Raw genomic sequence first — 27,475 nt, forward strand, 5'->3', positions numbered from 1 at the left:
TTAGGAAGATAAATAAGGGATGTCAACTTCCTTATTATGAGGAACACAACATTTCGCAGTATATACTTACTACTTCATCAGGTGAATGAATGCTACGAGGCAGAGAACATATATATGTACATGTAAGGACAACAATAGTAATAAGATAACAAAAGGTGGAAATTTAACAAGGGATACAAACAGATAATTGGCGCTGATAGGTGATTAGCAATAGACAATGAAAGCCAACACTTTACAGTAATTGGCGCCTGATAGTTGATTAGAAAGGGCAACTGGAAGCCATGACTTAAATTAACACTGATTGGTAATTGGCAATGGACAATGGGCAAACGGGAGGCCGGGGGTAATCACCTCCGACAGGTAAAAGAATGGTCATAGCAATGGGCAAATGGAAGCCAGCTGGAATGATCCACAATAAACTATCAGCGCTGATTACTGCTGAGTGCGGCGTTAAACAACAAACAAATAGGTTATATGTTTGAGAAGGTCCATCAAACGCACAACAAATACTTTGTCGAAAATAATTAGGATTGTCAAGAATAATATTTTCGAGACATACATATCAAAATTCCAAGAACCTAATTGAGGGGCATAATCACAATACAGGAATGTTCTGTGTAGACTACGGTTACCCATCAAATACGTGGTTGCAAACTTTATTAAAAACAGAAGTTAAAATACACTACTCAAAGTAAGCTTAGGATCAAGTTTTGATGATATCGAAAAATAATCCAAGAAATAAAAATTGAAATATCCCGGTTCACAATCATCGGGTAACCCCATTGGACCTCGCTTTCATGATGAACGGACAGATGAATGCAGTCCTGAGCACGGTGTGTATATCTCGTGACGGAATCGTTTCACATCATGATCAGAGAGCAAGCACAACAACATTTGCTACTGAGGATTGCAACAACTGAATGCACTTAATCAAAGTCAGCGTCTAAGAATTAGGCAGATGTATAGGCATGCTTGAAACTGAGTCAACACAGCGTCACGTTGCAAACGTCTTTGGTGTCAGCCAAAGTGTGATTAGCAGGGCATGGAAATCGATTCCCGACGTTTGAATCAGCTACCCAGCAGGTGGTCGACAGCATTCCGCCTTAAAGCGGGAAGACACAGTCAGGTTTATCCGGTTTGCAGCAAGACGTCATCACTTCGCGACTGCCACCACACTCCGAAACGACCTGCGACACGCCAGTGGCTTTAACGTTTCTACTCAGAAAGAGCGTAAACGACCAGTTTCCGGTCACAGAGGGCATGCATTCGCATCCCACTGAACCGACATCACAGACAGGCCTGTTTGGATTTGCTGAAGATCGTGTCAAAAGGACAGACCAGGACTGGGTACCCATATCCTCACGCGCTTTCTGATTGGCTTGCTCCAATTTACGCATGACAGCCTTCGAGATTGAGACAAGCCTTTTTGTAGGTTATGGACACATGCGCGTAGTGACGCATGTCGTTTCTCTTGTTTCCAGTGATAACCGAATTATGTCAGTCGGCCTTATATTTATACCCAATTACTTTTGCCTCGCCGGTCGATTACACACGCAATATGTGTCCCTTCTTTAGACACCTTACGTTACAACCCCTCTCAAAGCAACCCTAAACCCAATTCCCTCACTCACCCTCATTTTGGAATCATATTTTTCTAATTCAGAGAAAACGTTTGAAGTCACCATCGTAGGAAAACTTAAACCTGGAAGCACCCTTATTGACTTGGCTCAGAAAGACAACACAGTGCAAAAATGTACCACAGAGAAAGAGCTAAAGAAGTACTTCGCCTGCAACAACGCCAAAGTGATGTGTATCCAGGAGTTGGAAGATGGGAGAACAGATTTCACGTTGAAAGTCAAGTAAGTTCCAGCTGGTCAGGTCATTGCGGTTATTGTTCTCTAGTAAGGGGGTCAGCCACTGTCATTAGGGGCAGTGGGATAGTCTAGTTGTAAAAGCTTTCGTTTGTCACGTCGAAGAACCAGGTTCGATTCCCACTATTGTGTGGAGCCCATTCCTGGTGTTTTCCACCTTGATATTGCTTGAATACTGCCATATGCGGCGTAAAACCATACTCACTCACTGCCTTGTATCACGTATCAAATATGGTTATTGATTTTGATAACACGGAATAGTATAATGAGAGGTTTCCTTACAAAAGTATTTCCGCTGTGTTTACAGCTATGTGTCAAGCCAGAAAGATAACATCTTCCCGAGGCAAGGGCATTAACTGACTATAAAAGTCCACTTTCCACCCTTGCCGAACTAGGCTGGAATTTCCTAGCTCTAACGTAGCGCCACCAGTGGCTATACCGAGTTATATCCCTTCTATATTCCTCCTATTGACCAATCAGAATCCATCTCTCATATCACTTGCATTTGCTTGAACAAAACGGCAGAGATCTGCTCGAAAGTCAAGATCGGTATTGTAATAAAACGGATCTTACCCCGCGAAGTACATCAGATCACGTGAGCATCTTGATTAAAAACATAAAAGATCTTGCAAAATAACTGTCGACCCCCATTTGGCGGTACACGTCCTTTTTAAATCCTGCAGTCGACCGAAATCTGCACTTTGAAATCCAAGTTGTTTAATAACCGGATGTCTATTTCGTCACGCGATTTGATTTGACTATGCATAGGCTCGTTAGTCAAGCCAAAATGTAACTCCATTATTGCAGCCTTGTTCGGCAAGGGTGGAAACTGGACTTTTACAGTCAGTTAACTCCCTTGCCTCGGGAAGATGGAAAGATAAACATGTACACACATGTAGTAATCTAAAGAGATAATAGCCATAGTTGGATACAACCAAGGCGTTGCAAGATTAATATGCACCAATCGCAACTGTTGTTTAAACTTTACAATAATCTGTAAGCAAATCGGATTTGCTGAAACGCTAGTGATGTTTCATGGGTGTTGGTTGACATGGATCTAATTAGGTACAATGTGACCTCGTTAATACGGACCCCTTTAGAGCGGTGACGTCGACCCCGCTTTCCGACCATGTTTGTAGGAATGCTCATACACGTTTATAACGAACTAACGGATATAACGAACTTATATTTTGGCCCCGACCATTTGCTGTACACAAGCTTATAACGAACTACGGTTATAACAAACTGATATTAGTGGTATCTTTGAGTTCGTTATAACCGTAGTTTACTGTATATCTACATGTTTTACTATGAAACAAACATATGTGTTAATACGGACCCGGTCAGTGCGGTAACCCCGCTATCCGACCATGTTGGTAGGAATGGTTACAGATCTACATGTTTTACTCGAAAACAAACACCCAGATGTGTTAACCCAGAACCGATATGTTTATACATGTACATGTTTTACTCGGAAACAAAAATCCAGATATGTTTAAATATGGACCCCGTTGGTGCGGTAACCTCGTTATCCGGCCATGTTGTTAACCCGTATGTTAACCTGTATGTGTATTGCTATCACTTCTCTTTTATTAAATTGTTATAACATATGTTTGCCATGAAACAAACACTTTTCTCACACAGAAACTCATACCATGTCTTGGAAGTTCACCCTATACAAGTGCTTACTGTGCTTAACTGTCTGCATGCTCTATTCACCTAGACGACAAACAGCCTAACTTATCAGTATACTGGTTTTCATATCCATTCATATACTTTTCACAGTTATTTTGCCCTTTACGTCAAATGGAATCTGTTTCTAGCGGTAATCTAGACCGGTTTTCTTTTGCATTGACAATTCATATTTATCATCCAAAACTGGCTCCCACAGGAGATATCGCTTGGATGAGATCAAGATTTATTACTTGCCCGTGAAGAGATCACCCGTTTAATAAACATACAGCTTTATTACACATTGTGTAATACCAAAACGCGTGCTTATGTACTCTCGGAACACGTTTCACGAACAAATATTGAAAGCTCTCAATATCCCGTGGCGTATTCAACGACATTGTGTGTGGAGATGATAGATCACTGGGAGGAGCTTATGCACACTCGATGACCCCAGCAACCTTGTTGCTAGGCTGACGTCACATGGCATTGTTTCGCCGATGGATCTTGCAACAAAATTCAACAAATTACGTCATCGGGTATTGTGACGTGATTGTAAACTTTGAGGTGCAAGGCCCCGTTCCACAAGGCGATCGTACTCTAGCGCAACGACAGTCGTTAGTCTAAGTTAAATTATGTGAGTTGTGATAGTCTTAGCACTACGATAATTTTGTGGGACGAACGCCTGACTTCTAAAGGTGGACCATTGTATGATATTAAATTCATACGTTTCAACTATTGACGTGTTTGAAGTATTATTCTGTTAAACTCCATTGGATTATGCCATGGATCGTGTAGGTGTCAGCCTATTTGCACTCAACAGTATAATTCTAAAAACATTATAAATGACAAGTAATAAATAAAATACTAAACTCGCTCTCGTGTAAAACCAATTTTATGAAACTCGTGAATAGTTGTGGTAACTATTCACTCGTTTCATAAAATTGGTATTACACGGGAGCTCGTTTAGTATTCTATATATCTACGTTGTAGATATCGCTTCAATTAAATTGCATCATAATGCTTTGCAGACCATTGTGACGTCATTGTTACCATGACGTCACAATCAAATGACATCACTAATGTCTCTGCTACTAAAGCTGTTAGCAGTAGTTTTTACACAGGGACAGGGACATATATGTCCCTCCTCTACAACCCTTACTTTGAAGTCGAATAAAATTCAAAATACATCACCCACACAAATACACTTCACAGTTTTGAATAAGGTGGGAGAAATTCCCTGTTCTGTGATATCATCCACTAGCATTTTAGGCCGAGCAAAAGTACTGAAAATGACCTCTGAAAATTAGGTACATCGCACATGTCGCCATTATTTACACATGACTAATTCACCACTCAGGGCATTATTTACAGCATGTTTTGAAATCTAAATTTAGGATATTTACTCGGAGAAATGTATTTAAAAAATAGCATATTAGTGAGCACGGGTATCTGTTTTTTATGAAATCACCAATGATCATTCCAAGACGTCTCCGATAACCCTAGAATCGTTTAGAATGTTTTTGAAAATACGAACACGAACGCCGAATTGAAGTTTCCGCCATATTGGATAGTGTTTACAAAATCACGTTTCAGGTACATCGGTTATGAGGCGCCTGTAACATCACGTATATTTCAAACTTAGCTGCGATACACACATCCTTGAATTCCTCATACATTTTAGAATCAAATGACCAATGGTCTTTGTCAACAATACAAAGTGGCTGGATGAAATCAAGCAAAATATGTTAGGTGTGAAAACGAACGCTGTGCTCGAAAACAGCACTTGTTTGAAATGTAAACAAAGCAAAATACAGATTTTACACAGTGTAGCATTTTCTCCTATTTTGAGCTAGATCTATCCATTCGTCTATTCTTTCAAGATATTTGCTCAACATTTTCAGAATATGCATGGGAAGAGAATAGTAGGAAAACTTAGGGAATTTAAAATAGATTCATTGCAATGATTTGATATTTTCAACAGAAATTGTCAAAGTTACCGTCCTGTGTGACGCCATGACTGACGCAAAATCACGCACAACGACAACGGTATTTATCGGAATTTCTGACTATTTCGGTTTGTTACAATGAAAATTATAACAACAAATAATGTCACATTTATGTTTATATGATCCCTGAATCAACGAAAGTCCCCTCGTAAAATCCCGCGTACTGTTGACAGTGAACACGCCATTTTGTAAAAGTCGGTCACAGGTAGTGATGTCATACGTCAACATTGTTGTACATATTTGGTAATTACTTTGAGGTGAAGGTCCTTGAATGAGAGTGCACACGATCATTGTATCATGCTGTTTACAGTTTCAGTTATGATGTAGATTTTGCATTCTTTCACACATCATACGATATTTCTTTCCTTTTGGACAAGTGTTACAAGATGAAGTGTAAATGTCAACTGCAACATGTTCGTATTTCTTGGGATGTGTAATAGTCAATATTATAAGTTCATATAACCGTGCAATGTCCTTGAATAGCTGTTTCATTTTATTTTATAACTAAAACTAACTATATTACTTTAACAAAATGGATAATGCTTTTCGTTAAAATATATGCACACATTTCTGAAAGAATTGTCTTGGTCTTGGAATTGTTTTTTATATTGTTTGATACACATGTACAGAACAGTGATATCTAACGATTCGCCGGGTGCGCGTAAGTCACAAACAATTTACGAATTATTCCTCTCGTTTTGCATTATATAATCAATGGATTCTTTCTTTTTTTCAATATTGTGATCACACGATATTAAACTGTTTACTTTATTTCTCCAGGAATTGTAAAATGTATAAAAATAAAATTCATGCCAGGTACCCCGTTGGTTCAACCTTAAACGATTATCCTAATAATTCTATACCAATAGAGCTTTCTTCGCATCTTTTATTGTGTAATTCTGAGACGAGATGATGAGAAATAATAACATAGTAATGAACAAATATGTGTCCAACATTAAATTTAATTTTGTTGTTTTGAAATATTCTTTTGGGTATTTCATTACGTACATTGATGCCAAACAGGTGCGTGTCTTGTCCAATTAAGATACACGATAAACTATCTAATTGATTACATATTCAAGACATTATTTACTTGGTGAAATCAGTCATTTTATGTTGTGTCGAAAAAGCGTCAAATTCCGTTTTACACATCGAGATTTTCCATACCATGAACGAAAATTAGGGGAGATATATATTAATCAAAATACCAGTGTCGTCTTTCTACGACGTTGTCAAAGCCATAAAACCAGCCATGACGTCAAATAGAATGGTGTTATTTGGAGGTATTTCATTACATTTGATGATAAGGCTAGTGCTCCATTAATAATGGTACAACATTAGTCAAATTACACTTACACATTCAGGAAAATGTTGGAATCTAAGGACTAAGTTATAGGTTAGATAGGGCCATCCATTTATCTATTACCTCTTTTTTATAAAGTACGATTTCCATCATTTCTTATGGGTTTTTTTATAACTAAACGTATACAGTTTCTTTATCGATATTTCTGTTGGAATAGTTTTGTTCCTCGTGAACAAAACACCACGAAAAAATATTATCCTTACCCACAGCTAATTCTCACCAAGTGACCTGAGTTACAATAATCTAGTGCAAAGCAAAGCGGAGTTATGCCCCCTTTTCTTTGTACGTGTGTAACCTCTCTGTCGCCTTTTGACGTCATAGAGAAAAATCAGTTTTCGCCATTTACGGCATGCTATTTTGGGCATTGAATGTATGTCGTTATACATACGCATACAACTCCATTTAATATAGTTATGTCGTTCAGATACAAGGCAGTATTTTATTCGCTCACAGTTTCCGTAAAGCTTCTAAATAAAAAAAATCGTCGCACAGTACTTTTATCGGTGTACGATAAAAAGCGGAGAAATTTACTGTTTTCAAGGCAGAATAAATTCTCGGACAACACTTAGAAGTGTACTTTTTTTAAACCGGTTTCATATTTACAGTTAACTTTACATCATAAAATAGGAAATTTAATATTCTCCACCTCTTCGTAATTTTAAGGCCAGAGGTAAATCAAGTGCCGTGTGAACGCAATTCTCGCATAACCTTCACTTTTCCGATCTTAGGAAAATGTGCGTCAGAAAAAAAAACTCGGCATCCAGAGGGTTAAGACACTGCTTATTACTGTCTACAAACTGAAAAAGTTGGAAGAATGATGTTGGATGATAAATATTATCTCACCCTCGTGTCTTTTGATATCAAAGGACACGCGGGTGAGATTCTCTATCTATCATATCAGGTAAGCTGATCCTTTGCAGGTTAACTGTGTTAAACTGTCTGTATACTGTATTTAAATAAACGACATACAGCCTAACTCAATATACTTATATCTCGACGGTGATGCTGAATATTACCCTTTTAAAAACACGCTTATCTCGAATTCACGATTGAAGCACTATTTTCTTCTGTACCCCAGTCTACAAGTTAACTGTTAGGAACATCAGGAAAATGTAGCTGGATACATGAACATAAAATTAATCAATAACATTATGTATTTATCCAGATATATATGTCATCTCTTCTCAAGACTGCCGGGTCGGTCGGGTAGCCTAGTGGTTAAAGCGTTCGCTCGTCACGCCGAAGACCCGGGTTCGATTCCCGACATGGGTACAAAGTGTGAAGCCCATTTCTGGTGTCCCCCGCCGTGATATTGCTGAATATTGCCCAAAACGGCGTAAAACCATACTCACTCACTCACTCACTCAAGACTGCCCAAATCACATGTTCGAGGATTGGATCGGAAACAGTTGACATCGTCTAAGTTTTTTTTTAATTCACTTGGTACCCAATTTCGTAGCACGGGTGGCACAACCGTCTAAGACGCTGGTATTCGCTGTGCAATAAACCTATAATCGTGGGTTCAAATATCAGGTTCGCCTTGATTATGTTTCTAGGTTTGTCAGCACCATACGCCGTGGGTTTCACTGAAGTGGTAAACGTCTGAGACCTGCATCACAACGTGCTTTTCTCCCACATTAAATTGGCACGCCGTGATATATCTGAAATATTGATCAGAGCGGCATTAAACTTACTCACGCTTTCACGTGTTAGGTTTCACAATCCATGCAGAAGCTGATTGGTTATGGAGAGGAAGTTGGCACCGATACTTGGTTTGGTTTAGGTGGTGAGATGAGGTGAAATGGTGTTCAACGTCGCGTCCAAGATTATTGCACTTATATAGCGAAGTGCATGCACGTGTGTGTGTGGCTGCTTGTACTAGTTCGGAATGATGTCGATTTATAGTGCTGGCACACTGAGATACCATGCCGCAGTTTAACATGAATACCCCGCTCAGACACAGTATACTGACACCGAGCCGACCAGTCCTTGTTTTAGCCCTTTAATGCCGAGAGCCAGACAGGGTAACAACGTCTTTTACGTCTTTTGGTATGACGCGGCTGGGAATCGAACCCCGCACCTTCCGCTCTCCTGGCGGACTACCACTAGACCACGGAGGCGGTCTATTGTGTGTAGACAATTTAGAGATCAAATCTTAATCTTAGAGTTCAACGTAATGTGGAATCTGTTTCTGTTCACGTTTTGTATCTGATAGCAAGCTTCTTGGACATGGCCTTTGAGGCAAACGGATAACATAATAGTGTGAGGCACCACATTTCGCGTCGAGCAGTTACATCTCTTAAGCGTGCCAGGATCCGCTGATTTTGGAATCAGTCCAAGAATCAACACGATTGTGATCCTATCTCAGGTTTTTACAAAATATATCACCTGCAGTATTTTTCGCCCCGCATGATTGATTGAGTGAGTGATGGTTTACGCCGCGTTTGGCAATATTCCCGCAATATCACTGTGGGGCACACCAGAAATGGGCTTCACCTGTTCTATCTATGTGGGAAATCGAACCTGTGCCGTCGGCTTGTCGAATCTTTAACCGCAAGATTACCACTCCACCGTCCAACAATGAGCTGATAGGCCGGCGTTAAACCTCACGCACGCACGCACGCACGCACGCACGCACGCACGCACTCGATCACGCACTCACGCACTCACGCACTCACGCACTCACTCACTCACATCCATGATTTGCTCACAGAGTTTTCACTGACAAGGAACCGGAAAACGGAACCATCCATGTACAGGTCAAGGAAACTGCAGAGTACACAATCAAATTTGCGGACGTCATGGCCATTCCGGAAGAGATGAAACCTGGCACTGAAGTAAATAAACTATTTTCTGTAACAGGAGTTAAGGACACCGATAAACTCAACTACGCACTCCAAGGTATGTAATTTAAAACATCGATTTTATTGGTAAAGCAGTTATGAAAATACAACCACGCACCTCTCCGTGCCACTCTACACATAAACTGGGTCCAGTCTACCTAAACTTGTAGATATGCGGCCGATTTGTCGTAGACTGCGATTGGACGACACTAAACGAAGCATTTATTGGTCCTAGGTTTCGAATGAATACAAATGGCGGACAACTTGAAGTTTGTTTGTGCTCTCGACAAAATCAGTATGACACACATGCAAGTGTAATAATTTCTTTATTAACCATTTTTTCTTATTCCTTTTGAGCTACCTTTTAGAAAAATGCACTGATGACGACCGACGTCTTAGATAACCACAATTGTCGAATGACGTCAGCAATCGTTAACAATGACGTCGTCATGATAAGATTAGAATGACGTCAATAATGCCGTCCGGATGACATAAACAATACACTGGTGCTCGTGAATGATATTTGCACCAGAGCACTCTCCTACCCAGAGTTCCATGCGGCCGGCAGCCAGCCAGCATAGTACCTCTGCCACAGGCCAGCGCCATGTGACGATTCGTCACATCTTTCACAGTCCATTCAAGATATTGCATATGCTTTTCATCCGTTTCATGTTTGACGAGTCTAAACATTTTCATAAACAAATGTCAAAGAATGTTTACGGTTCATTAAGAAAGTATCCTCATACGTGAAAATCTACTTGTTTTTGCGTAGTTATCCTTTGTTGACATTGGTTATACGGCTCCACGTGCTGTCATCGAAGCCCGACGGAGAGCTAGCGATACGGTCACTTTGATGTGTAAATATATATTGTCATGCAACTCACTGTCGTGGTTGTAGTAGCATATCTATAAAATTATGCAAAACAATATGTAAAGCGCCCCGAAATACTTGCATTAGTCCGTTCTATACTGATTTCTGAAAAAGCGCGGTTGTTTACAAACAAGAGAAAAGTCCGGTCACGTGATATGCAAATTAGCCTGTGGCAGTGGCGTTTTGCCACTGCGCCGGAGTGTGGCACCAGCGCACATACGATTAATATGGACTCGGTTATTTCTAACCCTATGGGTAATAAATTACATTTACCGAACTCTCGTAATATCAAATTCCGTCTCACAGCAAGGAGGGATAACTCAATTTGCTGCAGGTGAAGACAGCCGATACTTGATCATAGACGCAGAAACCGGAAGTCTTAACAGCGGTGTACCAGTCGACAGGGATGGAGAAAATGGCCGCCGCTATTTGAACCGCTTAACTATCATCGTGATCATCAATGACGTCAAATCCCTGTCCAAGCCTGTCAACATATCGGTCATCGACATCAACGACAACGCACCCAATTACATAAAGTCCGAATGGTCTGTGGAAGCGCCGGAGAATTCGACAAAAAGTATGTTGCATGTAACATTGTAAAATGTGTATGTAATTATGATTGGCTGAAATGCGTTGGGATTGGATCATGGATATATTTCGGACTCATCACAGCGTATCAAAATGTTTCTAAAAACACACACACGCCTTTGAAACTCTCGGATGATTTGCCATGGAACGTAATGTCCGGATTAACGAGATTTATATGAAATGTACTCCATCGTTATAATCTAATATCAACACTTCCTTGATGACGTAGCAGAATTTACTCCCTCACAAAACCAGCGACTAAATGAGTGAGTGGGTATTGTTGTACGCCGTTTTTAGAAATATCTTCGCCAGAAATAGGCTTCACACACATGTAACAGAACTGAACCTTGTCATGGGCTCAACGAGTGAAAGCTTTTCCCACCAGACTGCCGCACCACCCCATTACATGAATACATATAGATGAATAAAATATGTAGGATCTTGTACAATCACCACTGTCACCTTAGCTATCCCACACGAACTTACATCAACAAATAAAACATGTAGGATCTTGTACAATCACCTACCCCATCGCAACTCACATCGATGAATAAAACATGTAGGATCTTGTACAATCACCTACCCTATTGCAACTTACATCGATAAATAAAACATGTAGGATCTTGTACAATTACCATTGTCACCTTAGCTATCCCACACCAACTTACATCAACAAATAAAACATGTAGTATCTTGTACAATCACCTACCCCATCGCAACTCACATCGATGAATAAAACATGTAGGATCTTGTACAATCACCTACCCTATTGCAACTTACATCGATAAATAAAACATGTAGGATCTTGTACAATTACCATTGTCACCTTAGCTATCCCACACCAACTTACATCAACAAATAAAACATGTAGGATCTTGTACAATCACCTACCCCATCGCAACTCACATCGATGAATAAAACATGTAGGATCTTGTACAATCACCTACCCTATTGCAACTTACATCGATAAATATAACATGTAGGATCTTGTACAATCACCATTGTCACCTTGGCTACCCCACCGCAACTTTCATCGATGAATCAAACATGTAGGATCTTGTACAATCACCATTGTCAAATTGGCTACCCCACTGCAACTAACATCGATGAATAAAACATTAGGATCTTGTACAATCACCATTGTCACCCTGGCTACCCCACCGCACTTTTCATCGATGAATCAAACATGTAGGATCTTGTAAAATTACCATTGTCAAATTGGCTACCCAACTGTAACTTTTATCAAGGAATATAACATGTAGGATCTTATACAATCACCATTGTCAAATTGGCTACCCCACTGTAACTTTTATCAAGGAATATAACATGTAGGATCTTGTACAATCACCATTGTCACCCTGGCTACCCCACCGCACTTTTCATCGATGAATCAAACATGTAGGATCTTGTAAAATTACCATTGTCAAATTGGCTACCCAACTGTAACTTTTATCAAGGAATATAACATGTAGGATCTTATACAATCACCATTGTCAAATTGGCTACCCCACTGTAACTTTTATCAAGGAATATAACATGTAGGATCTTGTTCAATCACCATTGTCACCTTGGCTACAACACTGCAACTTTCATCAAGGAATATAACATGTAGGATCTTGTTCAATCACCATTGTCACCTTGGCTACCCCACTGCAACTTTCATCAAGGAATATAACATTTCAGTTTCTCAGTCAGATAATATTACCCCTTAGGTTGCCCCACCGCCCAAGAACACAGATGAATAAAACATTACGTTTTTGGACAGATACTATTGCCACCTTGCTTTGCACTGACCTTGACGAGGGGACCAATGCTAAGATCGTCCAGACCATTGTGTCTCCAGCACGCTCCCCCTTCTCCATGTCGGGGAATACTCTAATTGCGGACGTGTTAGACTACGAGGACGTCAGCTACGTCAACAAGACCTACATTCTGACGGTCAAGGCCGTGGATCAGCCAACTAATGGCGTCGCACTATCCTCCAACACTACGGTGAAGGTCAAGGTGAGTTACTGCTCACAATAGGGGCCGACCATTTAATATTTCAGGGAAGAGGGTGGATGTGCTGGGTTCTTTGTTTGAGACAGAACGTCATTTTTTAGAGCGTTAAACCTGTCCAGCAAAGGTTACATTTCTGTAATGTCAGTATGTCAGCAGTTCGTAATGCCAGTATGTCAGCATGTCAATATGCAAGTACGCCAGCATGGCGTTATACCAGTATGTCAGCATGTCGTTATACCAGTATGTCAGCATGTCGTTATACCATTATATCAGAATGGCGTTATACATGTACCAGTTGACCAGCATGTCGTTATGCCAGTATTTCAGCATGTCGTTTTATCAGTATGTCAGCATATAATCATACCATTATATCAGCATGGCGTTATACAAGTATGTAAACATGTCGTTATACCAGTATGTCAACATGCCGTTATGCCAGTATGTCAGCATGTCGTTATATCAGTATGTCAGCATGTCGTTATGCTAGTATGTCAGTATGTCGTTATACCAGTATGCCAGCATGTCATTATACCAGTATGTCAGCATGTCGTAATGCCAGTATGTCAGCATGTCGTTATGCCAGTATGTCAGCATGTCGTTATGCCAGTATGTCAGCATGTCGTTATGCCAGTATGTCAGCATGTCGTTATACCAGTATGTCAGCATGTCGTTATGCCAGTATGTCAGCATGTCGTTATGCCAGTATGTCAGCATGGCGTTATACCAGTATGTCAACATGCCGTTATGCCAGTATGTCAGCATGTCGTTATGACAGTATGTCAGCATGCCGTTATGCCAGTATGTCAGCATGTCGTTTTATCAGTATGTCAGCATGTCGTTATGCCAGTATGTCAGCATGTCGTTATGACAGTATGTCAGCATGTCGTTATACCAGTATATCAACATGTCGTTTTACCAGTATGTCAGCATGTCGTTATACCATTATATCAGAATGGTGTTATACATGTACCAGTTGACCAGCATGTCGTTATACCATTATATCAGAATGGCGTTATACCAGTTGACCAGCATGTCGTTATACCATTATATCAGAATGGCGTTATACCAGTTGACCAGCATGGTGTTATACCAGTATGTCAGCATGTCGTTATATCAGTATGTCAGCATGTCATTTTATCAGTATGTCAGCATGTCATTATACCAGTATGCCACCATGTCATTATACCAGTATGTCAGCATGTCGTTATATCAGTATGTCAGCATGTCATTTTATCAGTATGTCAGCATGTCGTTATGCGAGTATGTCAGCATGTCGTCATATCGGTATGTTAGCATGTCGTCATATCAGTATGTTAGCAGGGCGTTATGCCAGTATGTAAGCATGTCGTCATATCAGTATGTCAGCATATCGTTATGCCAGTATATCAGCATGTCGTCTTGTCAATATGTCAAGATGCCGTTATACCAGTATGTCAGCGTCTCACCATAACAGAATATCAGCATGTCGATATGCCAGTATGTCAGTGTGTCATCTTATCAGTATGTCATCAAATGGTTTTGCCAGTATGGTGCCATGTCGTCATGTCAATATGTCAGGATGTTGTTATGCCAGTATGTCAGCGTGTCGTCATATCAGTATGTCCGCATGTCGTCATATCAGTATGTCAGCGTGTCGTCATATCAGTATGTCCGCATGTCGTCATATCAGTATGTCAGCGTGTCTTCATATCAGTATGTCCGCATGTCGTCATATCAGTATGGCGTTATGCCAATATGTCAGCGTGTCGTCATATCAGCGTGTCGTCATGTCAGCATCTTGTCATGTCAGCGTGTCGTCATATCAGCGTGTCGTCATGTCAGCATGTTGTTATGTCAGCGTGTCGTCATATCAGCGAGTCGTCATGTCAGCGTGTCCTCATGTCAGCGTGTCGTCATATCAGCGAGTCGTCATGTCAGCATGTTGTTATGTCGGCATGTCAGTATGTTAGAATATCAGCATATCAGCATGTCAGCGTATTAGTATGTCAGCAGTTCGTCTTATCAGCATATCGGCATGTCGTCATATCAATATGTCAGCATGTTCTCTAATATTTCAAAAAGTCATGTTACCTTACTACAAGGTTCTCCCTGTCAATGAGTTCTTCCCCGTTTGGACCGGGCCCTTCACCGGCGGCAATGGCGCCACCTACAAACACGCTGTCGACAACAACATCTCTGCAGGGAAGCGCCTTTTCACGCTGACGGCTACAGATAAGGACAGTGGGGTGGATGGAGAGTTAATCTACGGGGAGTCACGGACATTTACTGGTCAGTGTATAGCATCTGTGTTGTCAGTCCTGGTGCCTTTGAAGGAGCCATGCCACGTCATACAAGTTCTCACAATGCCAAATAAACAATGTCGTGAATTGACATGACATAAAAAATAAAAGCGACAAAACCCTTTCAAAATATATTTGACATTTGAAAAGCAGAGCCCATTGTACGAATTCGACTAAATCAAAGCATGTGTTTCTGAATTACTATCAAACAGGGCTGCGACAACGTGAACGCATCACGCCTCACCTGTGGTATCAGTCACAAACACGTGCAAGGCAAGTCAATTAAGGAAATTGCATGGGAGATCAATTTGGTCACTGATGCGACGAATTTGGAATTTGTACGATTGTATTATTCCGATTTTATCATAAGCATGTGTCTATGAATCACTTTTAAATAGTGATGATACCAGGTGTTAGCGAAAAGGTCACTAATACATGCAAAGACAAGTCAATTGTTTATCTGAAAGAAGGCGGGAATATAAAGGGAATTGCATCGGACATCTGATGCGTCACATTTGGTAATGTCATCCACATATCCACCACAAAAAGTTTTGAAAGGTTTACTGAGGCTGTAACCTTATTCAATCAATCTTTTAGCAAGAGACGTATGACGCTCTTTGAAGTCTTTGTAAAAAAGAGCTGGAGCTGCTGGAATGTTCCTCGACATAAAGGGAAAATTGACTTTTGAAAAAAAGTTGAAGTCACCCCTCTTATCACACAGTCTTTTGGATAGTTTTTGTCACTCTGAATCCTTATGCATAGATTTAATTATGAAACGGGTGGGGTGATTTTTCTGGCCTCTTTTACTGCTGGTTCAGTGGGTAAATCAGTGGAAGGGAGTTGACTATTTGACCGTGTCCATTATTAACTATATCTGATTATTCATACATATACCCGAAGCTTCTAGGCAAAATTTCTGTGTTTTGATTTCGCCAATCTGAGCAGGAATTATATGCCTTAACAAACAGATCAGCAAGGAGTGCAACTAGTGCCCTTTAGGATGCTTAGCTCTTGCCTATATGTACTATTCCATACATACATGCGTCCAGCAATTGCCGCAACATGTGCTATCATTTTAAGCCAATTGTCTTTGCAGATAGACATTTTACGTGTATCAATGGTCACCACTTTAACTGACAAATACCCTATGTATCACAAAGTGACGTTTTTCCCTATGCTTTTCGTGTTGGAAAATGGGGTGTACAAAGTTTCAAAATCAAATGTTTGACATAATGCATCTTTCCCGAGGAAAGGGCGTCCATTGACCACAAAAGTCCAGTTTCCACCCTTGCCGATCGTAGCGCCACCAGTGGCTATTGCGAGTGATGTCCCTTCTATGGTCCTCCTATTGACCAATCCGATTCCAGCTCTCACATCACTTTCAACAAAATGGCGGAGCCCAGTCAAGACAATCTGATCGCTAATCAAGATCTACTTTGAAATAAAAGGGTCTTACCCCGCGTAGTGAATCAAATCAAGGGCGGAAACTGGACTTTTATAGTCAGTTAACGCCATTGCCTGGGGAAGATGGTCATAATGTAACTTGGTTCTTTTCTCAGGTTAAAATTTCATCTGTCTCAAATACTGTCTGTGACTAAAAAGAAAGTCTTTCATTGATTTTAATAAGGATTACAGTTAATCTTTGAAACAGTGATTTTGCGGTACATTTGCTGAACCCATCAATATATCTCTCATTGTAAAGGTTTTAGGGTTATGTCAAAAGTTGATAGTACTGATGCGAGGTTTTGGTCGATATCGTTCTCGCTTATACAGGTCTCATTTGTGTCATCGCTTGATTTTTCACGTACACCATAGTCACGTCGTTATTATTTGAGGACTTTTCAGTGGGATGAATTTAAAAACGTTCATGTTGGACAGACAGACAGGATGACAGCTGTATAATGGCATACAATACCAAAGTGTCATACAATACCACACAGTGTCATACAAATGTCACATGGTACGACGCATCCGTTATTGTAGGAAAGGCCACCGTTTTAGTTGTATTTTGCTTAACAATGCATTCCGCAATATCCCAGCTACATCATCGCGGCATGTTAATAATCGAATCTGGACCAGACAACCCAGTGACTCGATGGTACCCGGGGTATGATAGTCACCGAGCCTCACTCTGATCAGTGTCAGTCGCCTACTACAACTAGATTGCTTGTTGGGGATCTATTCTTACCCAAAATTGCCACGGAGGCTGACGTTAAATAGCAAGGAGTGACATAGAGGCAGGCATAACACAATAATGTGTATCCATCTTGTACCATTCGAACACTTATTCGGCCGATGTCCGTCTGTGGCTGCAAATGTTTAGGACGCTGTGTGTAAAACTGTCAATAAACTAAAATTGATGAAATATATATGTATACTAAATGCAGTCCCCTCTAACAGAAAACGGCAGCGAGACGGAGTTCATTTTCCATGTGAAGGAGTCTGGCGCAGTCCATGCAATTATTGACATAGCAGCTCCGTCTGTGTACAAACTTGACGTGTTTGTGTCGGACAAGGGGAAGCCCCGCAAATCCATCAATGCTACCATCACCATTGACGTTCAAGTAAGTATTACAAAAAATATGACATACGACGATATCAAGTGTATGACCTTTTTTAGTAGGAAAGAGAAGTTGCGCTTAGAGCTGTATATCCCCCTTGGTACTGGAACAGTATGCGAAACCAATATCCTTCCTTCCCCTGCTGGGGTAGCCTAGTGGTTAAAGCGTTCGCTCGTGACGCCGACGGCCCTGGATCGGTTCCCGACATGGGTACAATGTGTGAAGTCCATTTCTGGTGTCCCCCGTCGTGATATTGCTGGATTATTGCTAAAATCGGCGTAAAATACATACTCACTCCTTGTTTTTGAATAATTCATAGAGCGGTGCAAAACCGTACTCACAGGAGAGGTAAGATACAGTTGGAGTTTCAGTTTAAAAAATTAGTGGTATCATAGGTCTTTTCTTGTGTACATATTCACTGTCTGTTCGTAAACTGCAGTGGTTTGGACCTTTCACAATGAGATAACACATCTTGTATATCAAGAAAATATTTCTAATTAATTAAGTGATTTGGACCTTTTACAACCACGGAAAAAGTAACTGTGCTTCATATAAAGTCAAGTAAAAATGAATTCATTCTGAAATTAATGATGCATCTTTCAATACATATCCATGAAGACATCTCCTCGACTTGAAGGTCGTGTTTCACAATTTGTACGTCCATGTTAATGCACGGCGCATGATTTGGATGATGTGTTGTTTGGGAGCATGATACTCACACGTGTGTGTTTTTTTGGATTATATGAAGAGCAAACAAAGATTCTCATAAAAACACGTTGGTTTAACGTAAATAACGCCACGGCTTGCTGCAATCAACGTCTTCGCGCCGTGTGTATGCTGAAAACAGCAATGGCGCAAAACGAAGTTGCCAGACATTTTAATGTTAAACACAATAGTATCTCAGCAGGGCAACACCCACGACTTCCCACGAGCCGGTAGTCCATGTGTGACGTCAAGTCCACAACACAACCAGTGGGTGCATCTACGGAATCGATACCAAACTGCTACATTAACAGCTTGGACAATTCCTGGGTTGAGGCCAATTAGTGACAGATCCGTACGCACAACATCCGGCCCCGACGTCAAGCGATGCGCCCAATTTTTCTTCCGCGTCACAGTTAGGCACGCCTTGCTTGGTTTAGACAGCATCTGAGGTTCAGAAGACAAGACCTGTCTGTTTTAGTATGCTGTTCACAGACGAGTCCAGGTTTCATCTGGACAGCTCTGATGGTCTACGGCGTCCAGGAGAAAGTTTTAGCGACGCTTGCGTTACCCAACATCGGGTTGGATGTGTAATTGTGTGGCTAGACATCTCATCTTATGGGAGAACATTGTTGATGGCATATTTGAATGACGTACGCAACCGGGACGATATCGTTCGAGACTATATTCTGCCCTTTCAGCAAAGGGAGCGAGGGGAAGAGTGTGACGTCACGTTTCGGCAGGATAATGCCCGCCCACAGGTTGCACGTGTTGCACGTGTTGAGGCAACATAAGATTGCTTTCCTGCCATGACCGGCTGTTTCTTCAGACCTCCCCTTTACAGAACATGTTCGGGATGAGATTGCTCGACGCCTACGACAGGACCAGAACCAGTCGGTAACGCTAGCTCAGTTAAACCAATCTTTGGTTGACACATGGAATAACATCCCTCAGACTGTTTTCAGTCATCTGGTATCTTCAACCCACCGCCGCTGCCTCCCTGTATCAAGAGACCTTTCACTATCAGACACCACATCTTGTATATCTAGTATCTATTTCTGTATACTTTAATGGTATGTACAACCCACTATGAAATAACACAACTTGTATATCTGGTATATATTTGTGGATAGTGCAATGGTGTGGTCAAATGAGTCTGATATATGGCGTTGAGATGACACAGGTTTTCCATTGTCTGTTTCAGAAATATGAAACGCAAACGCCAGAGAATATTCAACCATCAGCCAGAGGGCTTCGCTGGGCTCAGAAGAATACCGATGGAAACATTGTCCTTGACCTTCCTAAAGACAGCAATGTTGGCACCATCCTGGCCACAGTGAAAGCTGACGGTGTGGAAGGAACGATCACCTATGAAATGGCAGGAGTCGAACTCGGTACAGAGTATATTATTATGATCATCATCATCATCACCATCATCATCATTCATCATCATTAGTAGTAGTAGTAGTAGTAGTTGTAGTAGTAGTAGTAGTAGTAGTAATAGTAGTAGTTGTAGTAGTGGTAGTTGTTGTTGTAGTAGTAGTAGTAGTAGTAGTAGTAGAAGTAGTTGTAGTAGTAGTAGTAGTAGTAGTTGTAGTAGTAGTAGTAGAAGTAGTTGTAGTAGTAGTAGTAGAAGTAGTTGTAGTAGTAGTAGTAGAAGTAGTTGTAGTAGTAGTAGTAGAAGTAGTTGTAGTAGTAGTAGTAGAAGTAGTTGTAGTAGTAGTAGTAGAAGTAGTTGTAGTAGTAGTAGTAGTAGTAGTTGTAGTAGTAGTAGTAGTAGTAGTAGTTGTAGTAGTAGTAGTAGTAGTTGTTGTTGTAGTAGTAGTAGTAGTAGTAGTTGTAGTAGTAGTAGTAGTAGTAGTAGTTGTAGTAGTAGTAGTAGTTGAAGTAGTAGTAGTAGTAGTAATAATAGTAGTTGTAGTAGTAGTAGTTGTTGTTGTAGTAGAAGTAGTAGTAGTAGTAGTAGTTGTAGTAGTAGTAGTAGTAGTAGTAGTAATAATAGTAGTTGTAGTAGTAGTAGTTGTTGCTGTTGTAGTAGTAGTAGTAGTTGTAGTAGTAGTAGTAGTAGTAGTAGTAGTAGTAGTAGTAGTAGCATATGATGGTGTATATCATTAATGGCATATTATTGAGCATACTTATGTAAATAAAACCCCTCCTATCACCAGATGGGAAGCCGACACAGGAACAGTTCCTGTTCTTGATGCAAAATGGCAAATTGATGGCTTTGAAGACAAATGACGACTACAAAGAAAAGGCGAAACATTACATCAGGGTCAGCGTCGTGGCGACGTCGGGAAAAGGAGCTACAAAACAGCGGATTGAGTGCACCGTCACCATCAACCTCGTCACCAGCAGCGTTGTAAGTGTCGCCGATAATGAACAGTTACTTTAGAACATGACAATATATATTATTTATATTATTCTATTAGAGGTTGCAGACTTGATAGTTTCTTTTTCTTTTGCTTTTGAAGGTTTTTTATTGTTTTTATTTGTTTTCTTGTTCATTTACATTTCTGCATCCAAACACCTTTCTTCCACTGATGTCAAATCTACATTTTCGCAGCCCGCGAATCATCCGCCAAAATGGGTTGTTCCCTTTTCCGGTGACGACGGTGCAGCTGGTACCGTTGACGTCGCCGAGACCATGGAGCCAGGGTCAACCGTGACGCTGGTTAAAGCTACAGACCAGGACAGTGGCCCAGCGGGAAAGGTGACATACAGGATTAGCTCCATAATCAACGGTAGGTAACAGCGTGGTTCTAACCTGTAGGGATGTGAACCTGTAGTGGCAGGTGAGCTTTAGCGTGGGAGATCGGCATGGGAAGTGTCAGAGTCTGTTTCCGTTACCGTTCAATAGGTAACGTTCTGCATGTGCAGCCTAACGGTGTGATGTAGTTCTCGAAAAGACACACTCGACGTTCATGGAGTTTCTTAAAATCAAACATTCGAGTTGCTCTACGAAATCAATATTCATGTTGTTTTTTTCAAATCCCACACAAGAGTTCCTCTGTGAAACCGACATGCATGTAGTTTGGAATATGTCTTGAACAACAGACAATATTTATTTCCAGACAAAGGTGCCGATGCCATGAATCAGTTCAGCTTTGACCCCAACACGGGCATCCTAACAACGATGTCCGACCTTGACCTAGAGGACGGTGCCAAGTCCTTCAAGATCATCCTGAACGCCATAGATGAAGGCAAGCCGCAGCAGAAGATCAGAGGCCTCCTCACCATAAAAATAACGGATGTCAATGAATATCCACCTGCTCTTGATCAATCGTTCTATACTGCAACCGTCAACTGTGAAAAACAGGAAGGTGACGACATCCTCAGAATCAAAATGTCAGATAAAGATGCTACGAGTAAGTTCAAACTTACCTCTTCCAAGAAGAGTGACTATGTCAAGATAGAAACCGTCGGCCCTGACACTGCTGCTGTGTTTCTGGAGTCGCGACCATCACATGCATTGTACAAAGAAGACCATTTCCAAGAGTTCTTTCCCCTTCTTTTGTCTGATGGTGGTGTCCCAGAACCCAAAACCTCCACCGGCTACATGATAATAAAGTACACGAAATGTAATGCCGAGATCCGAACAAAGGCCCCTTTGCAACCAATGCCGGAAGTGACGACATCGAAACCTACCGAGCCACCTCCGAAGGACCACAGTGTTGGAGGCGGGGAAGGAATTCCTCAACAGACGACGAAAGACAACGGGAATGGGGAATCGTCCGAGCCGACGACGGAGTCGGTGACTACAGAGGATGGAGAAGTCACTGGTTCGACCTTGACATTGCCTGATGACGGCACTGCGGCGTCGGAATCTCCCCCGTGGTTTGTTCCCTCATCACATCCTAGCGACATCACTCCACGCACCACCACTGACGACAGTCATGATAAAGGAAACAAAACTAACACCAACCAAGGAGAGTCAGGTTAGTGTCAGTCTTGCTCCGTATTATATTTTTGACTTTATATGATCTCACGACCTGCTTTCTATGGATTTGGAAAAAAACTATCTTGGAATACGGATCTATAAGAACAGGTATTGATCTGATATAAAGCTTTAATTGTTCTATTATATAATAATGTGACAAAAGCATGTTCAACATATCAAACTGCGCTAGCTACAATAACCTAGTAATAATCTTAGGAGGTTCTTCTGAACTGAAACATCTCATTTGTTTAGGTCTGGGAAACCATAACTCAATTCACACCCAACATCGATTCTATATACATTTCTGTCGAATGACACGTGAACGCCTCTCGGCCAATGAATATGGCAGGAGTTTCTGCGTTGTCAATCAAACCACATTTCTGACCAATCAGTTATGTCCATATTAAGAATGGAATCTGGATCTTCGACGCAAGTGCGTTAACCCTTCAGAATAGCCAGTGCACCTTAAGTAAAAAGACATTTCTAAATCCTCCCTCTTTGTAAAAAGTCAAATTCAAGAATATTTAGTGAGATTGTTCATGGGTATACCTCGTTATTGGTTAAGGATGTGTATCATGATAATATCCACCTCGGAAGGCAGACTGACACGTCTGGACATGATCTTGTGTTACGGCAAGTTGTTTGTTTGTTTGTTTGTTTGTTGTTTAACATCACACTCAGCAATAGTCCAGCTACGACGGTTTGTAATTAAGCGAGTCAGGACGAGACAATCCAGGGGTTGATAAAATGAATGTTACGGTCGTGTTTGTGCACAGGTGGTTCACGTGTGGGAGGGGGAGGAGGACATGAATCACCGGAGTGGGTGGTCAGATCTCTCTGCATCGTCCTCTTTCTCGGCTACGTCGCCCTTGGGGGCATTTACATCGCCAAGAAATAGTGAGTAGATAGCAACAAGGTGTACCATGGAACAACGGGGCAGCGTTCACATGCTCTGTTTGTTTGTTGTTATTTTATGCCGCAGTCGGCAATATATTACCTATATGATGAGGACAGCTGATCTTATCTGAACCAGAAAGTAGCAAATCACTCTCTTTGCGCAGAGACCTAGCAACCTATATTCATCCCCTTCTCAGCTCCAGCAACCTATACTCATCCCCTTCTCAGCTCTAGCAACCTATACTCATCCCCTTCACAGATCTAGCAACCTATATTCATCCCCTTCTCAGCTACAGCAACCTATATTCATCCCCTTCTCAGCTCTAGCAACCTATACTCATCCCCTTCTCAGCTCTAGAAATCTATACTCATCCCCTTCTCAGCTCTAGCAACCTATATTCATCCCCTTCTCAGCTCCAGCAACCTATACTCATCCCCTTCTCAGCTCTAGCAACCTATACTCATCCCCTTCTCAGCTCCAGCAACCTATATTCATCCCCTTCTCAGCTCCAGCAACCTATATTCATCCCCTTCTCAGCTCCAGCAACCTATACTCATCCCCTTCTCAGCTCTAGCAACCTATACTCATCCCCTTCTCAGCTCTAGCAACCTATACTCATCCCCTTCTCAGCTCTAGAAATCTATACTCATACCCTTCTCAGCTCAAGCAAACTATTCTCAACCCCTTCCCAGCTCTTGCAACGATTCTCATCTCCTTCTCAGCTCTAGCAACCTATACTCATCCCCTTCTCAGCTCTAGCAAACTATACTCATCCCCTTCTCAACACTAGCAACCTATACTCATCCCCTTCTCAGCTCTAGCAACCTATACTCATCCCCTTCTCAGCTCTAGCAAACTATACTCATCCCCTTCTCAGCTCTAGCAAACTATACTCATCCCCTTCTCAGCTCTAGCAAACTATACTCATCCCCTTCCCAGCTCTAGCAACATATACTCATCCCCTTCCCAACTCTAGCAACATATACTCATCCCCTTCACAGATCTAGCAACCTATAGTCATCCCTTTCCCTGCTCTAGCAACCTATACTCATCCCCTTCTTAGCTTCAGCAACATATACTCACGCCCTTCTCAGCTCTAGCAACATATACTCATCCCCTTCTCAACTCTAGCAACCTATACTAATCCCCTTCTCAACTCTAGCAACATAGACTCATCCCCTTCTCAACTCTAGCAACATATACTCATCCCCTTCTCAACTCTAGCAACATATACTCATCCCCTTCTCAACTCTAGCAACAAATACTCATCCCCTTCCCAACTCTAGCAACCTATACTCATCCTCTTCACAGATCTAGCAACCTATAGTCATCCCTTTCCCAGCTCTAGCAACCTATGCTCATCCCCTTCTTAGCTTCAGCAACCTATACTCATCCCCTTCTCAGCTCTAGCAACCTATATTCATCCCCTTCTCAACACTAGCAACATATACTCATCCCCTTCTCAACTGTAGCAACCTATACTCATCCCCTTCTCAGCTCTAGCAACCTATATTCATCCCCTTCTCAATACTAGCAACATATACTCATCCCCTTCTCAACTGTAGCGACATAGACTCATCCCCTTCTCAACTCTAGCAACATATACTCATCCCCTTCTAAACTCTAGCAACCTATACTCATCCCCTTCTCAGCTCTAGCAACATATACTCATCCCCTTCACAGATCTAGCAACCTATAGTCATTCCTTTCCCAGCTCTAGCAAACTATACTCATCCCCTTCTCAGCTCTAGCAACATATACTCATCCCCTTCTCAACTCTAGCAACATATACTCATCCCCTTCTCAGCTCTAGCAACATATACTCATCTCCTTCTCAGCTCTAGTAACCTATACTCATCCCCTTCACAGATCTAGCAACCTATAGTCATCCCCTTCTTAGCTATAGCAGTCTACACACATCCCCTTCTCAGCTCCAGGAAATTAAGAAACGTGAAGGTTCCATAATGTATTATTATTTTTATTATCTTTATACATGTCGGGGAAAGTTTGTGTTAGTGTGACTTTGCACATACTACTGTGTCGAGCCCAGCCCGTAGACATACAGTGAAACCTGAATATAACGAACACCAAACGGTTTGTTACGTCAGTAGTTCGTTATTTGCGTAACGCGATAATTTGTCCACCATTTCGGATTGGCGAAAGCTTGTCGGTACCCCCTTCTACTGATTATTTTTGTTGTTATCAATATTCCTTCCTCTTCAGCTCTCTCATCAACTTGAACTGTTTACGTCCCAAGACGGCTGTCCACCCGCGTGCCGATCACGGAGACGGACACGGTGCGTTATCCTCTGCAGAAGAGCATCACTGCTTTAATTTAATATATCCCCACCAAACAAAGATAATCTTAAAGATGCCGACGGGGGAGACACATATTTAGTATATTTATCCAAAGTCATGCGACTTAACAATAATGACATCCTCGGCTATCCAGGGTATAATATTTCCATTCCATCTTGATAAATACTCTGGGCACATTCGCTGTCTAAGTTGTGAAGTATGCAGACTGTGTAGACTCTTATTCCACAAATGCAGCTCTTGCGTCGTACCAGTTTACTCCATAGATAAATGTATTCAGGTAATTGCATATTTCAGACAACAACGACAACGGCCCTGGCGGCTCCGTCATGGACTACGGCGAAAGACAGGCCGACAACATGCCGGACATAACCGCCGCCCTGGCTATCGCCTCCCCCAACTACATGGACTCGTACCCCCGGGAACTTCCCCAGCCTCCTACCGTCACAACAACGCCCGCCATAACACCCGTGCCCCCAACCCCGTCTGTCCCCTCGGTACCCCTCCCTCCCATCCCCTCCATTCAGACTCAACCTCCACCGGCTGTGCCACCGTTATCGACAACAACATCACAGGTTAGTACTCAGTGGGTGAATAAAGGGTCGAAGTCAATAAAACTTTTTACAAATCGGAGTTCTGAGGGGGGCACGGGTGGCCCAGTCGTCTAAGGCGCCGTGATTCGCTGTGCAGAGTTGCGTCCCTTGGGCACGCCAGAAACCTTTGATTGTGGGTTCGAATCCCGGTTCGCCCCGATTATGTTTCTAGGTTTGTCAGCACCATACCCGTGCTCGTGGGTTTCACCGAAGTGGTAAACGTCGGAGACCTGCATCACTTCGGGCTTTCCTCCCACATTAAGCTGACACGCCGCGATATAACTGGAATACTTTTAAAAGCGGCGTTAAACCCAACTCACTCACTCACTCAGAGTTCTGTGAGAAGACACGTGGCGGGATACATTCACATCAGGAAAATTCCAAACGAACGTCGTGTAAAAAATAGATCTCGAAAAGAATCCTTCGCTAAAACAGTATATGCTGAACAGAATTATCAATACATTTCTTGTAAACAAACTACAACAGATGATCCTGTAAAGCAAGTCGAGCATACGTAAGCTCATTCCACCTCTCTTTTAGGGAACTATTGTATTCCGCGATACAGCTGGTGGTTGTATGGCTGTCAGTGGAAACATGAAGTCACGCGTATAGATCTAGCTCTACATCCCTAGGGGTATAAAATAATGATAGAAAAAATAAGAAGAATTGACTTTCATTTTGTGTGAGTTCATTAATGAATCTTCATAGAGTGAGGGCCAAACATTGGATGAACGTCGTCGCAAGATAATATAACCATGATCACAAAACATTTTGTAAAAAAGTTATATTTCATGAAAATGTCCCTTTTAGTTTAGGATAGGTAACTGACGGAGAATAAAAGCGACGAAAAGTGAGATTTGAAGCAATGGGTTCTGTATATTGGCCTGAGGATATATCTGTTTGTTCTTTCAGATGCCACCTAAGTTTCTGCCGCCTCTCCCCGAGGTTACCCGAAGACAGCCGGAGACATAA

General features: G+C 41.7%; 1 protein-coding gene across 1 annotated transcript; it reads left to right on the top strand.

The window, feature by feature from the left end:
• Window positions 1–321: 321 nt before the first annotated feature.
• On the top strand, window positions 322–27,475 carry LOC125380953 (cadherin EGF LAG seven-pass G-type receptor 1-like). The gene is made up of 15 exons (XM_048396737.1): window positions 322–343; window positions 1,664–1,859; window positions 9,628–9,815; window positions 10,963–11,205; window positions 12,982–13,220; window positions 15,299–15,485; window positions 17,897–18,060; window positions 19,964–20,153; window positions 20,925–21,118; window positions 21,323–21,500; window positions 21,831–22,694; window positions 23,473–23,593; window positions 25,818–25,891; window positions 26,208–26,485; window positions 27,416–27,475. The coding sequence occupies exons 1-15, from the start codon at window positions 322–324 to the stop codon at window positions 27,473–27,475; spliced, it is 3,198 nt and encodes a 1,065-aa protein (XP_048252694.1).

This window comes from Haliotis rufescens, unplaced genomic scaffold, assembly GCF_023055435.1.
Source record: "Haliotis rufescens isolate VD_foot unplaced genomic scaffold, xgHalRufe1.0.p SCAF_16, whole genome shotgun sequence".
Classification (NCBI taxonomy): Eukaryota; Metazoa; Mollusca; class Gastropoda; order Lepetellida; family Haliotidae; genus Haliotis; species Haliotis rufescens.

Excerpts from the sequence above, each read along its gene's own strand:
- LOC125380953 (XM_048396737.1), top strand. The coding sequence starts at position 322 with ATGGGCAAACGGGAGGCCGGGG. Across the intron at positions 1,860-9,627 it reads GATTTCACGTTGAAAGTCAA|AGTTTTCACTGACAAGGAAC; the intron begins GTAAGTTCCAGC and ends ATTTGCTCACAG. Across the intron at positions 26,486-27,415 it reads TATCGACAACAACATCACAG|ATGCCACCTAAGTTTCTGCC; the intron begins GTTAGTACTCAG and ends TTGTTCTTTCAG.